This window comes from Strongylocentrotus purpuratus, unplaced genomic scaffold (assembly GCF_000002235.5).
Source record: "Strongylocentrotus purpuratus isolate Spur 01 unplaced genomic scaffold, Spur_5.0 spur5_scaffold_7, whole genome shotgun sequence".
NCBI lineage: Eukaryota > Metazoa > Echinodermata > Echinoidea > Camarodonta > Strongylocentrotidae > Strongylocentrotus > Strongylocentrotus purpuratus.
Genome location: NW_022145613.1, coordinates 18,182,937 through 18,198,673, shown reverse-complemented (window position 1 = coordinate 18,198,673; position 15,737 = coordinate 18,182,937). Strand labels below are relative to the sequence as shown.

Below are 15,737 nucleotides of genomic sequence, written 5' to 3'. Positions count from 1 at the left end.
GGCAAATCATGTCATTTAATGAAAAAGGAGTTTAATGCTCTATCATAAGTTTGTCGCCCTCTTTCTTGATGCTCTTCTCAATGTTCAGAGTAACCAGGAAACCTCCTCATTCAAACTCATTAAGTTGACTGTGTGCCAACTTCCTTCAGGGCTTCCGTTATGTTTTTTTTAAAGGCAAAGGTAACATGAATTGAGTGCAAGAGGAAATTAAAAGTTTTTTATATAATTTCTTAAGGACACATTTATGACTCAAATCTTTATAGTTATGCAAGATCATCATTTCTATAGGTGTATGTCATAATTTTCAAGGATAAAGAGTTGAAATCAAATGGAATGGTGAGCCCTTATTCATGGAAAGAAAACAAACAAGTGGGCTAAACCGTTCAGTGTGCTCTGTATGACATAAGCTATCATTACTTTGTCAGTAGTCATAAAACCGTCATGTCAAAGATTTTCCAAATATCCTAGAAATTAATGGATAAAGGATATGACATATTTCCTAACTGGGAGGACATTCCAAGAATCACCCTAGTCTTTCTTAATGTGCAACATGTACAGGAACAGACTTGTTTGATAGGTGACTTCTGATTTGCTCGCTTTAGAATCCACTTTGTGTCTGTTGCCACTGATAAGCTCTCTTTGTAACCTGTTTAACGTGAAGTCATACAATTTGTATATTATCCCAAGATTTGTGCTACTGAAAATGCTTAATACACATATTTGAATGTCATCTGTTTGGGGAAGGGAATTTGATACATCGTGTTTACATGTAAATAGTATAAAATACTATTTTCTTGCTTGCAGTATTGAATTTTATTTCTTGCTTACAGTATAGAATTTTATTTTCTTGCTTAAGTAAATAGTCATTAAAGTGGTCTGGTGCAGTTTAAAGCTAATTAACAGCTGAGTTATAAACATGCAGTAAGTGGCATGTTATAATTAGAAAGTAGAATAAAGCAACATTTCGTTAGAAACCGTAAAACATATTCAGCAATAATAACGCGTGAGTAGAAATGTATAGATAGTTGAAAGGATTAGAGTGAGATTGGTCTTATGTCTTAATGCTTATTTTTAGAACATATATTTTGGTATATAACCCCAAAATGTGCTATCGTAGTGAAGTGGATTCTGCCGTAGACATAGCAACTAGTGTCAACATTTAATGCATGATAAATGTACATGTATATGCGATACGCATTTGACTAAACTTTTAGAATTGTGTTTGAAGTGGTCCTTTAATTTTGGTTGCTTTAGATTGTTAGAGTAGTGACATTTAGGGTTGGTAATATGTGCAATAGAAAATTATTATATGAACATTATATATATATATACCAAGTAAGTCTATGTGTACATGTGCAGAACTTTTGTAAAAATTCCCACCATAAAACTGCTTACTGGTGTTGTATTTTAGTTTATCAATGTTGTTTAATAGTAATATTAAATAGATTTGTATTTTCATTCTGAACCAAGTAGATTTGTGCATAGTCAAATTTTGTTCTATGTGTAAAGCACTGTTCTTACACTGTTCAATCTCATGGCTTTGCACAAAACTGTTTAAAATGCAGAGGATATACTGCCCCCTAGTGGTGACTTTCATTATTGTTGTAATGTAATGTAATGTCATTCTCAACTGTACCATTGGTAGAGTATGATTTCTAGTGAACTCTGATGTTTTACACCCATTTTACGTTTGTCAATGTCCCCATCAAATATCACCTGTTTGTAGTTTAGTAGTTATAAAGTCCCCCTGTAAAACTTGATAAATGTTTGGGTTGTGAAAAATATGAGTTTGGGTGATTCTGTATCAGAAAAACTGACATTCTTACAACTTTTACAAGTTTTCTTTTATGGAATTACCCATGTACACTTGCCCAACTATGCCACTGAATGAATATACAAATGTAGCACTTGCCTTTAAATCAGACTTACTTGTCCACTAAAGACCAATTGTTCTGTATTGCCTGACAAAGCAACAGTTCAAACGTGTAAGATTTTTGTCATACACAGCAACTGAATGAAACGATAGTTTTTTTCAGGGATTCTGGGACAGAAATATTGAGAAAAATTTGAATACAGCTGTAAATAGGCCTTTAACAAATACAAGAAAATCTTGTTACAACATCTTTTATCAGCTGGGTTTTTAGGCAAGTCTGATATCCATGTGCTTACGTAGCTGTCAGCACCATTGGTTGCCTAGGGCAGGCAAGTGTTATTTGTAGTAGTACCCTTGATGTAAATGATGTGCAGATAGATGTGTAGTAGTGTGATACACCCTCCCTCTATGTATCTTTGGCTTTCTTCTTTGTATTCCCACAGAAAAGATTGAGTGAAGCTCGTCTCTCCATCCCGCACAACCTCGCCGGACATAGTCTCTCGGTTGGCCTCCAATTTCATATTACTCCTTTATTTGTTATTTTGTAGTTTTGTTTTTTACATCCATATAGGTGTTTGCTTTGCTTTCAATGACCCCTGACCCCAAAGTGCATCCTGCAAGCATCTGACTGTTTCCATCCATCCATCTCACTATGCTCTTTTTTAATTCTATTTTTTGAAGGTGAAATCTCTTTTTGGGGTCTGTTTATGTTGGTTTTTTAATTTTGATGAGTTTTTAATGTTTTAATGATGTTTTGATGGTTTCATTGGTGAATTCTGTTCTAGCTTTTTGCAAGTTGAATTGAGTTTTCCTCTGGTCTTAGACATGATCATCATCTTTGTTCATTCAGTGTCGCAGTCATTACAAAAATCACCAAGCTGCTGTTTCTTCAAAGTCTTCCATGTCTCTCTGTCTTTTTTTTCTTCAACGGTGCTAATTTGGTTCCGCCATCAATTCCATATGCAACAGTGTAATCATCTTTTCATCTTGTGTTTTATCTGTAAACATATTTATGCAATTCATTTTGTGCAATGTGTCACATACAACATATGTCCCTTTTCTATTTATCTCATCCAAAAGTGAAAAATATCTTGGTATAACCATTTAACGGTGTTAGTGGGGCCAGGAAGAACCATAGGCCGATGGTCATATGAAGAGATTTTCATTGTTTGGATGAAATATATTAAAAACTTTCATATGTGATATGGGACACATTGAACGGAATCGCCTTTTTCTTTCTCACTTATCATTTCCTGTCCTTTCTACTCACGTAGCCACCTCCCAGCAATCATTAACAATCACATTTCCCCTGTTCTAGCCAATATTATTATAAAAGCATTCAGCATAATATTAATGCTTGTTAATTAGGGCTGCTCCTATTTCAAATCTAACCAAGAATCTTTTAGAAATTTTATACCGGCTCATCTTTAAACAAAATTATTTGTAAAGGCTGTGTTCATTGGGGACTTTAGGCTGTGTTCATTGGGGACTTTTTGAAGGTCATGACGTGCTCATTCACTGAGGAGCAAACATTCAAAATCGGTCTGTCCATTTACTGTTAGCATTTAGAGGGGTTTGTCATCATTGGTTGAATAAATAGAGAATTGATAACCAAGTGCTTAACTCCTTCATTCTTCCCTGTCTCCCCCCCCCCCCTCATTTCATCTCTCTTTTTCTAATATCATTTGTATCTCACCATCGTTGTCATGGTAACTTCTCATTTCATCCAGTCATCTTTGTTTTACATTGTCCTGACTGTCTTCTATCACATAAATAACCCATTACCAGAATTTCACATTCAAAGCAACATTGCACAATAACATCAAATTCTGTAATTGTCATCGTACAAAGAGGTACCATGAACATGGTGGAAAACCGGGCATCGATAACTATGTAAAGTACATTTAGCAGCATTATAGCCGTCTTCATCATTGTTGAAATGATTATGATCATTATCGTCATCACCATCATCATCATCGTCATCATCATCATCATCATCATCATCATCATCATTATCATCATCATCATTACCATCAACATTATCATCATCACCATCATCATCACCATCACCATCATCATCATCATCATCATCATCACCATCTCCATCCTCATCCTCATCAAATTCTTGATATCACTTTGAGCAATTCTATCTGCCATCACTAGAAGAATTGATCTGTTGTCATTATCATCATCATCATCATCATCATCATCATCATCACTATCACTATCATTGTCATCACCATCATTGTCATTATCATCACAACCACTATCATTACCCATCATCATCATCTACATCATCTTCATCATAACCACCACCACCATCATCAACGTCGTCATCATCATAAATCTACATACCGTACTGTTCTTGTCATCATTGGTACTAACAATATCATCACCATTCTTTGTTTCATCATGTCACTTTTGCTAACAAATTACATGAACAAATAAATCATGTCCTGCTTTGGCAAGAGTTCCCAATCCAGCTATGGTGTTTTGAAATGAATTCAAATATTTGATTTTGTCTTTACCTTGCATTTAATAATGATTTGATTTTTGTTGTTGTTGAATTTGTATTTTCTCATGAAGTTTTCCTAACTCCATTTCATTATAAAGAAACTTTGTAGTTGGTGAAATAGCATAAAAGTTTACTGTAATTTAGTAATCATATTGAATTGGTGATCAGTGAAATTAATACCCAGTTGTTGATTGTATTGAGAGAGTTTTTTCAAAATGTTGGTAACCAATGCAAACATTTAATGAAGCAGTCATGCAAAAATGATTAAAAAAAAAACAACATGAAATCGCTGAAAAGAGAAAGTACTTTTCATGAAGAAATGTCCATCAAATTTACTCATGATGAAATTTTTCTTTTAAAAAAAATATTGCTCAGCATTATTTCAAATTACTTTTTATGAGATCACTGAAGTGTTGCTCCCCACAATTACAAAAAAGATAAAATAGTAAGCAAATTCCACTGCTGCTCATCGCAACATGCACATTATCTTTGCAGATATGTAGATGCATTGCAGCACATAGGTAGCCTTCAATAGCTTATTTTACACTTAACTTTCACTAAAATTTCAGAAAGAAAAGGAAGAAACTCCCAAATAGTTGCCTTCATTAAACCTATGTAATGAGTTTATTGCTTGGAATTACTTTGACCCACAATGACCTGCACTCCTCTAATGGTTAGAAAACAAATCATGATTATCTTTTCTCCCTATTAAAGTCATCTATTTAGTATTATATTGAAATGGGAGACACTTGTGGTATACTGGCAATATACTCTTTGGTATATAGCGGACTTCCAATTCTAACATCGTTATATATATTCTCTTTTGCATGGTTTGGTTTTAAATACAGTTCTTTTATATTTATGTTTGATGTGACAAGGTGTTTCTTCTTCCATTGCTGCTCTCGTGGCGTCCATTTTATTTTCACAGAAAAGACTGAGTGAAGCTCGCATGTCGCTGCCGCAAAATCTGCAGGGTCTTAGTATGACGGTTCGACATCTTTTATTTATCTTTTATTTTTTTCTTCTTTTTATTCTCATGGATAATAACAACTGCTCTAAAATTTGACATCATGCAATTCCTCATCCTATTTTTTTCCTCATCATACCTTCAACCCCCCATCATTGACCTGTAAGTCTTGAGAAATGATTAATCACACAAAGGCAATTTATATCTGTGCAAATGAGTGTTGAGAAATTTGAAATGAGTACATTTAAAGGTAAAGACCAGTATTGGTAACGCCCCAATTTCAAAAAATGAAATGGAAGCTCTCATTACCAATCATGTGAAAGAATATGTTTTGACTAATACATGATGATAAAAAATTTGCCGGGAAACCGCCTACTAATTCATATATTTGGTAAATTTATTTCTCTCATGGTCGTGTGAGAGAGATAGGGTAGTCCCATATACATCTTTCTGTGTATAGTGCTTGTAACTTTACGAAGAATGGGCCAAATTTCTTATCATTTTGATGATTCCAGAACCTTGCAGATGCTAGATGCTAGATGATCAACCTTTTCTGATCGATTCCACAACGTTTCTTTCACAATGCAATCGCATGACCATTACTGGTCTTTACCTTTAAAATTCAACAAATATTTTGAATAGTTTCCAGATTATACATAGGCAGACAGTTTGTACTAGCTTTGAAAGTCATTTTGCATTCTAAAATATATAAATGAGGCATCTTTTTCATCTTCTACATGTATGTAAGATTTCATTCTGAATCTATGGCAAAGAAAATTGATCAAAGATTTGCAATCGTAACTTTCCTATGAAAAAACAGCTTTCTTTGCTCCTAAATTTGTATGGATATAAAAAATTGGCACGGGTTGTGGTCCTTTTGTGAAAGTGGGATACTTTTCTCTTGACGTGCTTGTATCGTAATGCAATATCATTTACCATGGGGGATATGATCAAAATGTTGGATCAATCAAGTACCAAAGTCAAAACAATGCAGAGTACAGCAATAGTGAATATCATCCGTTTAGAGGCAAAAAGGCGTTAGTTTGTATCCCTTTAACAGAATTAATGCTCTTCTAACTCTCAGCGGATGATATGATGTCATGGATCTTGAAATCTCTGTATCACAGTAGAAATCAATCCAATTTGTGTAGTTTCAGAACAAAAACATATTTTTCTTTTTTTCACTTCATGCACTGCACAAATTTGTTCAGAATTTCTTTTTCTTTTTATTTTCCATAATCTGGTACATTGATTGATTTCAGCATATCCCCCATGGTAATTGAAAAAGGGGGGAAATTTCTTCATGATTTTCTTTATCCTTATCCCCACCCCTCCGTATATCTCATGTAAATATCATTGCATTGCATTCTAAATGTTTCTTGAATGTATGTATGTATTCTTGTGGTCTTGCTTGTTCGTCTGCACAGCGATGTGTATTGTCCTGCTACTAGTGTCTTTATTGTTTTTACCGACATCAAGAGCCAAAAGGACGTTGATTTATAAACTTAATGCCTGTTTTGTTCTAAGCAGACATTTGTGTGTGGTGTGGGCAGGCCTTGGTTACTACATGTTTTTGTTGAAATGATTGCTGTTTGTATTCCTAAATGTTGAACTGCATTTTAAACTTCTTATGCTTTCTAATGTAAATGTCTGTATCAAATCATGTATGTCATGAATTGTCTTTCATGAATTGCAAAAGGATGTGTAACTTTAAAAAAATGTTTGATTGATGTCAGCTGCATGTTAATTAACACATTTTACTATGCTGTGTGTAATACATGTAAATCGACCAAGCACTGTTCATCTTCAAACATTCTTTTCCTGTGTTTTCTTTTTCCCCTTTTCTTCTGTATGATGCCCATTCCTTCATGTGTCTATAGTCCATTTGGAAAGGTTTAGGATCGGCTTATATATATATATATATATATGTATTCTTTAAATCTCAAATATTTTGTTTTACTGCTGCAAATTTTCTTTTAATTTCTAAATCTTCACCCAGGCCCTGTTTCATGAAAAATTTTATCAATATCAAAAGCCTTGATTCGAGAACAAGATGTTCTCTCAGCCAATCAAATGCAACGATATCAGTGTACATGAAGCTGTATCTGTTATCGTTAGTTGTTATTAATAAGATTTTCATGAAACAGGGCCCAAACTTTTGTTTTCACATACCAGTATCATATATATATATTTAAATACACATGCATGTATACTTGCTGCTTTCATGCAATGCTTACATATTAAAGGCATGCTATGGTAAAATAACAAAAATTATATTATATCCGCACAAAGAACACAGCAGGTACTGCAATCATAATTTTTTTTCAGAAAATAAACTCATTAGCAATATATAATACTTGTGCTACAATGCCGTAGAGGTAAAATCCATGACATATGTGTTAATTGTGTGAGATCCCACTTTAAGGGGACCATTATCAATTTTCTAAGAATATTTCAACAATTGTATGAAATGGATACATGTATATTTTGCATCGGAAATTAATATAGATGGATACCATTATGTAAATGGATACCGGTAATGCTGACTTCATTGAATATTAACTTGTTTCATGCTAAGATTGAGATCACCTATTGGACTGTCTTGTATTTGATTTGAAATGATATTGTCTCTAATGGGTCAATGTACTTGCCATTAGGGACCCATTTCACAAAGCTTTTTTAGCAATGACAAATGACTAAAATCAGTGACAAATCTGCTGATAACCAATCAGAAGCAAGGATTTCACTAGCTTATATCAACAAGTGTCATTTGTCACTGATGACAAGTTTTGTGGAATGGGGCCCAGATCTACAGTCATCTGCTGAGAGAAGATGCCCTTCAGGCTTTCATGTTCTACTTTAGATTATACTTTACATGCTCACATGCGTCATGAACTGAAACAGCTGTTTGTGAACACCGTAGAATACTTTACACTTCAAATGTAACAAACTAATGTGAAAATACAACAGGTGCATGTACAAATGACCGGCCAAATATCAACAGATCATTGAAAGATGGAGAAGTCCCACTTTGTGCACTTTAGAATAATCACTGCCGAAGTAATGGTGGTACTTTATGAATAACTTTTGTTTACTCTCTGAAATAGAGTACTTCCACCTGATTTGAAAATGATATTGTCTCTAATGGGTCATTGTACGTGCCATCAGGGACTCGTTTCACAAAGCCTGTCAATGACACATGACCAACAAAAAAAACTACTTTGGATTGTATTTCACATGCTCACATTTGTGATGAACTGGAACAGCCGTTTGTTAACGCCTTATAATACTTTGCACGTCAGCTGTACAATCTAATGTGAAAATGCAAGAGTTCAGAGATGGTACCTGTACAAATGACCCCTCAAATATCAACGGATCATTGAAAGATGGAGAAGTCCCACTTTGTGTATTTTAGAATAATCTCTGCCAAAGTGATGGTGGTACTTCATGAATATCTTGTTTCCTCTCTGAAATAGAATACTTCCACCTGTGTTTCACATAATGTACTCTCTAAATGCATGAATGAAAAATGGATTACATAACTTTCATGAACACATATCCAACTTTGTCTTCCTGGGCTCTACAGTTTTGTATACATGACCCTTATGTACCCATGCACATATATATATATGAAGTGGCTTAGTGGATTGCTGTACTTTTTGTATTGACATGTAAACTGAATACATTTGAGAGAGGGCGATTGGGGAAGATTTTTTTGTGTGTGTGGGGGGGGGGGGGTGACGTTGGAATATTCAGCTTGTATTTACAGGTGATAGGCCAAATTATCAAAAGTTTTGTTTTCTTATTATTTGTTTTAGTCTCTCGAATCGTATCAAAGAAGTAAACCAGAACCCATTAAACATAAGCAGGATTTTAGACATGGAAGGTCTAAGGTATGTGTTACCATGGTAACGAGTGAGTTTTACTGCACAGGGTGGCGTTTTACTGACCAGAAGACCTATCAACAAGCTGGATTTTACTTTACCAAGATACACAACTGCACATTATACCCATCTTCTTATGAAGTGCCACGATTCACTTCTGAAGATTATAGATAATAACTGCACCATTAACTAAAAACATTTCACTACATATATATTGGATTCTAAACAAGTGTGTCTTCATAAATTTACAACACAAGTTCACATTTCTTATCATAAGTTATTTTACTCGCCACTTAGTAATAATAATATACTAATAATACTTTGTTCTTTTATAGCGCATTTCATATGTGTTGACATTTCAATGCGCTTTACAATATAATTACTGGTATATATAAAATTTAACAACTAACAATATCATATGAGGAAGATGAGTAAACAGAAGCATATAGAAAACAAAGAAGTTCTTACGAAGAGAAAAAATACAACATTACTTGTAACATTAACTACTTAAATGACTGTTGAAGTTGTAAGAAGAGGACATTTTTTTTAAACTGATAGGTTAGACTTTTGAATTGAATCCTGTGCTTTATGTTTAGCCTTTATTTGTGCTTTCTGTGTATTACTCTCTTTAAAATAAAAATAAATTAACGAAATCACAATTATTTGGATATTGATTGATATGAAACAAAAAAACATGAATAAAAGATGAAAAATATTTTGATGATAGGAAAAGAAGATGATTTTAAACATATCTACCAACTTAAATCTTATCACTACTATTCATGAGCACTTTCATTGCAGTTTGGTGTTTTGAAGTGTCTGAACTCTTCCAATTTTTTTTAGATAAATCTTGTGAAATGGGGATAAGGAAAAATGAATAAATTATCACCTTATTAACAAATAATCATAAATAAAATCTTGCTGTGAAATATATAACTAATTTATTGATTTACACAGATTAAAGTTTATGCACTTACTCATGTAGCTTTTGTCAAATAAATGTTTAATTGATTAATAGTGTGTATTAATGATAAATTGACAAAGACTGCAGAAAAGTTTCAGTTTATGTGATTTCCGAGAAAAAGAGAAGAAAAATCACACAACTCAAACTATTTAGCTTTTCCATCTTTAGAGATGAATTGAAAACCCTTATCCATATAAATATATGTCTTTTTATTTTCTGATGAAAACAGTCCTTCTGTAGACTTATTATTTTACAAAATTCTTTTGAAAGATGGTTAGATTTGATTGTTGAATATCCATACCCTATTTTGTAATAACTCAGCATATTTTTAAATGAATGCAAATCACTTCACTCATGTATTCATTTTTTTAAATCTATATATTTGTTTTACTTTTAGTCTTTCCACTCTGTCTCATGTAAAGTGGATTCTCCTAGGCTACACAGAATGCATCATAATAAGTTTGAAAGGTCCAAGGTATGTTGCCATGACAATGGCTTTGTTTGCATGGCCGAATATGTGATGTTCTAAACTTGGGGAACACTAACTGCCTTTCCTTCATCACTTTCAATGCTATTGTGAGATGAGGATTCATTTATTCAAATATTTATTTGAAGAAAAAGAAAATTGTGTGTTGTGGCGCAGGATTCTAAAAAGAAGATAAAAATGGTTAAAGAATATACTGTGGGAATGATATACACACGTAACAGGGTGACTGGGTCCTTTAATGAAAATGTTGCAGTGATGGTGATTTGGGGTTCAGAAATGTTTGAATTAATGCCAACCCCCCCCCCCCCATGTCATGCCCCACCCCTCCCCCACCAATAAATTGGGAGGAAAAACTCCTCCAAACAAGTTTGTGCTTATAACAAACCTACTGTTCAAAACTACTTCAGCAAATACTGCAACCTAATTTGATAGGAGGCGCAATGGCTTAGTGGTAGAGCAGTAGTCTTGTAACCGGAAGGTACCGGGTATAAAACCAAGTTGATGTGTTAGTGCCTTTTGGTAAGGCATTAATCCTCATTATCAAGTCCCTCGGAGTGGATTTAGAGCTGTCTGTTCACTGATTGCTCACTTACAAGGACATACACTTGCTTTCTTAGCAATTAGGTAAAACAAACAAACAAACAAACAAACAAACAAACAAAGTATTGATGTCAGCTTTGTTTTCTGTAACAACTATCTGAACAGAGCATCTCTTGGAACTCTCTTTGACATTTCTGCCATGTTGGATTGTCTGTGCAGGTTGTTGCAACTTGATGTACATGTATACCATGTCCAACAAGACCCTCTTGACTCCTATGTCTATCCTCCAATGGACATGATGGAACCACCTGGCTGATGAGAAGCAGTCCGGAGAAAAAGACAACAAATTATGTTTTAGTCATTGTTCAGTGCTACCTGAAAAGATTTTGATTTGCTGTAGATTTTCCTGCAAATAATACCCCCCCCCCCATTACTCTATCATTGAATATTAACCTCTAATGTTTTTGCACACATGTGATTTAACGCACATATTCAATTTTTTGACATATCAAAATCACTATTCACTGATTGTAAAAGTCTTTATGTTCATGTTAATGACATGCTCATCATTAGAAATAGATTTACATTATGTTTACATTTTAGAACAAACTATGTTAGCTTGAAGTTATGTTAAAAAATATGTCATTGTTATTATGTGGAATATTGCATATCATTTATTCTGTTCCCCATGGTGGCAATAATGAATTATTGAAACATATTCATATTTTGTGTCCATTTATGATTATAAAATTTTATGGTGTATGATAAAGTTCACAGCAAAAAGATTAAATCATTCCACTTATTAAAAAGGTACAGAACACTGACATCACGTACAGTATTTACATGTATGTATATACAGAATTAATATGGCTAATCGTTTATTTCCATTTTGTGATTCAAATGATAACTAGTAAATTAATATATGCCTGTTTATTTATATTTTTAATGTGCTTTTCCATTTTTTTGTTGTAGTCTTTCCATTCCTACCCAAGTAAATCTGAATCCCTACGGTCCAATAAATCAGATTCCTCGTATAGGTTCAAAAGGTCAAAGGTATGTTACCATAGCAACAGCATTTCTTCTTGGCACTTGTGTGACGGTCTGGACTCCTAATTTAGAGATCACCCACTTTTCTTTCTTCAAGACTGTCAACCTTTGACCTGTCACATGTCATTTGTGTTGAATAATATCAGAATGTTGAAAATACATGTGTGCTGTGATTTCTACTTGTATATAACAATTCAATAAGATTATAAATATTAAAAAACACAAGTTTTACCGTATGTAATGCCCTGCTGGGGCACTAATGTCCTTTGGAAAGACATAAATCTACATCTGCCACTCTCCACCCAGGTGTTTAATGGGTACTGGTAGGAAGGAATTCCTTGAATGCTGTGAGCGCCGAAATCGGCAGCCTAGCAGAGCCGGGTCATATTCAGAGCGCCTTGAGCACCTTGCATGGTGAATATGTGCGCTATATAAATATCTGATATTATTATTATTATTAGTAGCAGTAAACGCCTCATAGATCTTGGGTGATATCCTGAGAATGTTATTATCCTGACTTCAGTGACCATGTTTTGATTGGCTTCACAAATTTAAAATTGCAACAGTTCATCTGTGTCTCCACAGATGTGTTCTGCTTTATATGCAGCCACCTTTAATATGCATGGTCATTAATAAATGACACACCATAAGTTTATATTTATTATTTAGCACTTGAAATCATGTTACTGGAATCAAGGTGAACATTGTCACCTGGGTTCCAAACATCAAATCTACTTACACAATCACTTGTGAATACATGTACGTTGTAAACTTTGTGTTGGATATTTGTGAAAATGAGTGTGCAAATCTGTTTTACAGGCACAGGTACCAATATGGTAACAACTAGTAAGAAGATTCAGTGTTGCTCAATTCATTATCTTGTTTCTCTACATTAATATTTCCTCACCTTTAATATTATGTCTTTTTCTCCCCCTTCTCTTTTCCATTGTTAACGATTTGATGACATGGTCTAACCATTCTTCGTTCAATTTTCAACATAACACCTGTTTTCTTTCTTCATTATGTTTTGATAAACCTCTTATCCTTTGAAGATAATCTTTGCCAAGATGATCAAGTATAAACATCCAACATGATATCATGTATCATCCTCTGTAACTGACAAGAAAAATGTTTAATCTTTATGTATTATATATGAGTTAATGCCCTTCTGGCTCTCAACAGAGGATTCATGTATGTACATCCATCACGTTATTCATCTTTCACAAAGAGTTTATTGTTATATGAGGTAATACTAAATATATGTATCTTCTGAAATACAGTACTTAATTTCTATGTGTAAAGTCTGCACTCTTTTTGTGTTTGTGTTTTGCAAAGGCTGTTTTATAAGTATTGTAGGTTTTAGATTATTGGTAGTAGAAAACTAACAATTTAATCATCATGTAACAGATGTTAAATCATCATTACAAAAATTTACATATTCACGTAATTAGATATGTCCATTTTGATTTCAGTGAGCTGCGTAGATTTATTGATAGCAATTACCATGTAAAGTAGCAAATGTTCATTTAAATTAAAGAAGAACAAACATATATATATATAATGCCTTCTGGTATATATATATTTTCATTGTCAGTAATATAAAATATAAAACTTATGAAATCTTGTTTGAAATCTTTGTGCAATAAGGTTTTTAATAATTAGTGTATTTTTTTCAGAGATACTGTTGAATACTCCGGGAATATTAATATTCCTTACAAAATATTAATTTCAATAGCCAATGATCTACAGCAGATATGTGTAATATTGTTTGAATTTGAATTCTCCCACATCCATTTCTGTTCTCACCTTGGAAAAAAAGGTGGAAAAGAAACTTTGTTATGTGTTAATCATGAATATTTTCATTTAACAAAAGCTTTCTGAATCACTTGATTGTTAATAGTGCTTTGGTACAGAGCACTCATAAGCTATAAAGTCATGCTTCATTTCTCTCTCATGAGTATGACATTATACCATCCTTGTATTTAAGTGCTTGTATATACATATATGTGTATATTTCTTCTTTGTAATATACATTGTAATTTTTCTATAGGTGATTGGTTGCCACTAACACATTTTTATTTAAACAGTGCCATCAATAATACTAACATTTATTTACTGGAAATCATTTCATGCTTGCACCAAATTACGTATTTATCCATGACGTAAATAAGTTATGTCATACATGTGGTTTGAACTAATAACCTTTGCATTCCTGTGGTGAAATAAATTGTTCATGTGATGGTGAAATAACTTTTTCATGTGATGCTGAAATAACTTTTTCATGTGATGCTGAAATAACTTTTTCATGTGATGCTGAAATAACTTTTTCACGTGATGCTGAAACTTGTGGATATTAACATAGAATGTGCTCTTGGTTAATATTGAAGTCTTGCTTACACATGATGCTGTATACTGCCTCAAATAAAACACCATGGCAAAATGATAACATTTTAAGTGTAAAATAATGGTGAATGGGGTGAAGGGAGTTGGTCCCTGCAATGTAGTCCCTTAAGCTTTACTTTGTTACTGAGGGAAACGTCATGCCCTATACAAAAAGTGAACAAGGCCGGTCCTTGTATATACGAATATTGGACTAGACAAGCTTAGTCTAAAGTTTGGTACCCTGAACAAAATCAGTCGCCCGTTACCAGGGTAATACTCATATTTCTGGGCACTTGTTCATTGCATAAATTTTGGAGGCAGTTTAGCACAGCATGTGTAAACAAGGTCAAAAGCAGCTATTATACTGCTGGTCTTGAAGTTGTATGGCTAACTCAAAAGATCAATGGAAGGATTATTAATATATTAATATCCATTGCTAAAGTGAGTTTTGGCATTGAAAATATGAATAACACTGCTTTTATCAATAACCGCAAAAGTATGCTGCTTCACATTGCTTGCTCATACATAAATACAATGCCTTTTTATTGTTTGAAGAATTAATGGCAGAGCATGGTTTTTGATTGCCTGCATCATCAAGTCAATATGTCACCACTCTTGAAAGAACGGTAATCCTTAAGGTGCTTGGTCTTGTCGTTGCACAATGCTCATGCTTTTGTTTGTTTTGTTTTTCCCTTCCAATCTCATCATTTTCCGCACAGGCAAGGCACAGTTTCATGAGGAAGATTCCTCAAGGCGCAGAGGCCTCCAACGTCCTGATCGGCGAGGTGGATTTCTTGTCGCGTCCAATCATCGCGTTCGTCCGTCTCCAGTCGGCAGTATCCCTCGGTGACCTGACAGAAGTCCCCATCCCGACGAGGTTCCTCTTCATCCTCCTCGGCCCCCAGTCGGGGAGACCAAGCGGTACCATGAGATCGGCAGATGCGTCGCAACGCTCATGTCAGATAAGGTATCATTTCACTCGTCAAATGAAATTGAAAATGCATTAAATTTGTTTATTGTAAACTTAAATTCAGGCAAAAAGACTTCTTTTCTTTAATTTATTTATTTATTTATTTAT

The 15,737-nt window shown here is 33.9% G+C and overlaps 1 protein-coding gene across 1 annotated transcript in view; it reads left to right on the top strand.

Annotated features, from left to right (window-relative positions):
- LOC581039 (electrogenic sodium bicarbonate cotransporter 1) overlaps positions 1-15,737 on the top strand; it is an 81,617-nt gene that overhangs the window by 43,078 nt on the left and 22,802 nt on the right. Inside the window, 7 exon segments of the mRNA XM_030974554.1 lie at positions 2,317-2,376; positions 5,317-5,376; positions 9,174-9,248; positions 10,601-10,678; positions 12,203-12,283; positions 15,379-15,558; positions 15,561-15,626. Coding sequence (XP_030830414.1) covers positions 2,317-2,376; positions 5,317-5,376; positions 9,174-9,248; positions 10,601-10,678; positions 12,203-12,283; positions 15,379-15,558; positions 15,561-15,626 — 600 coding nt within the window.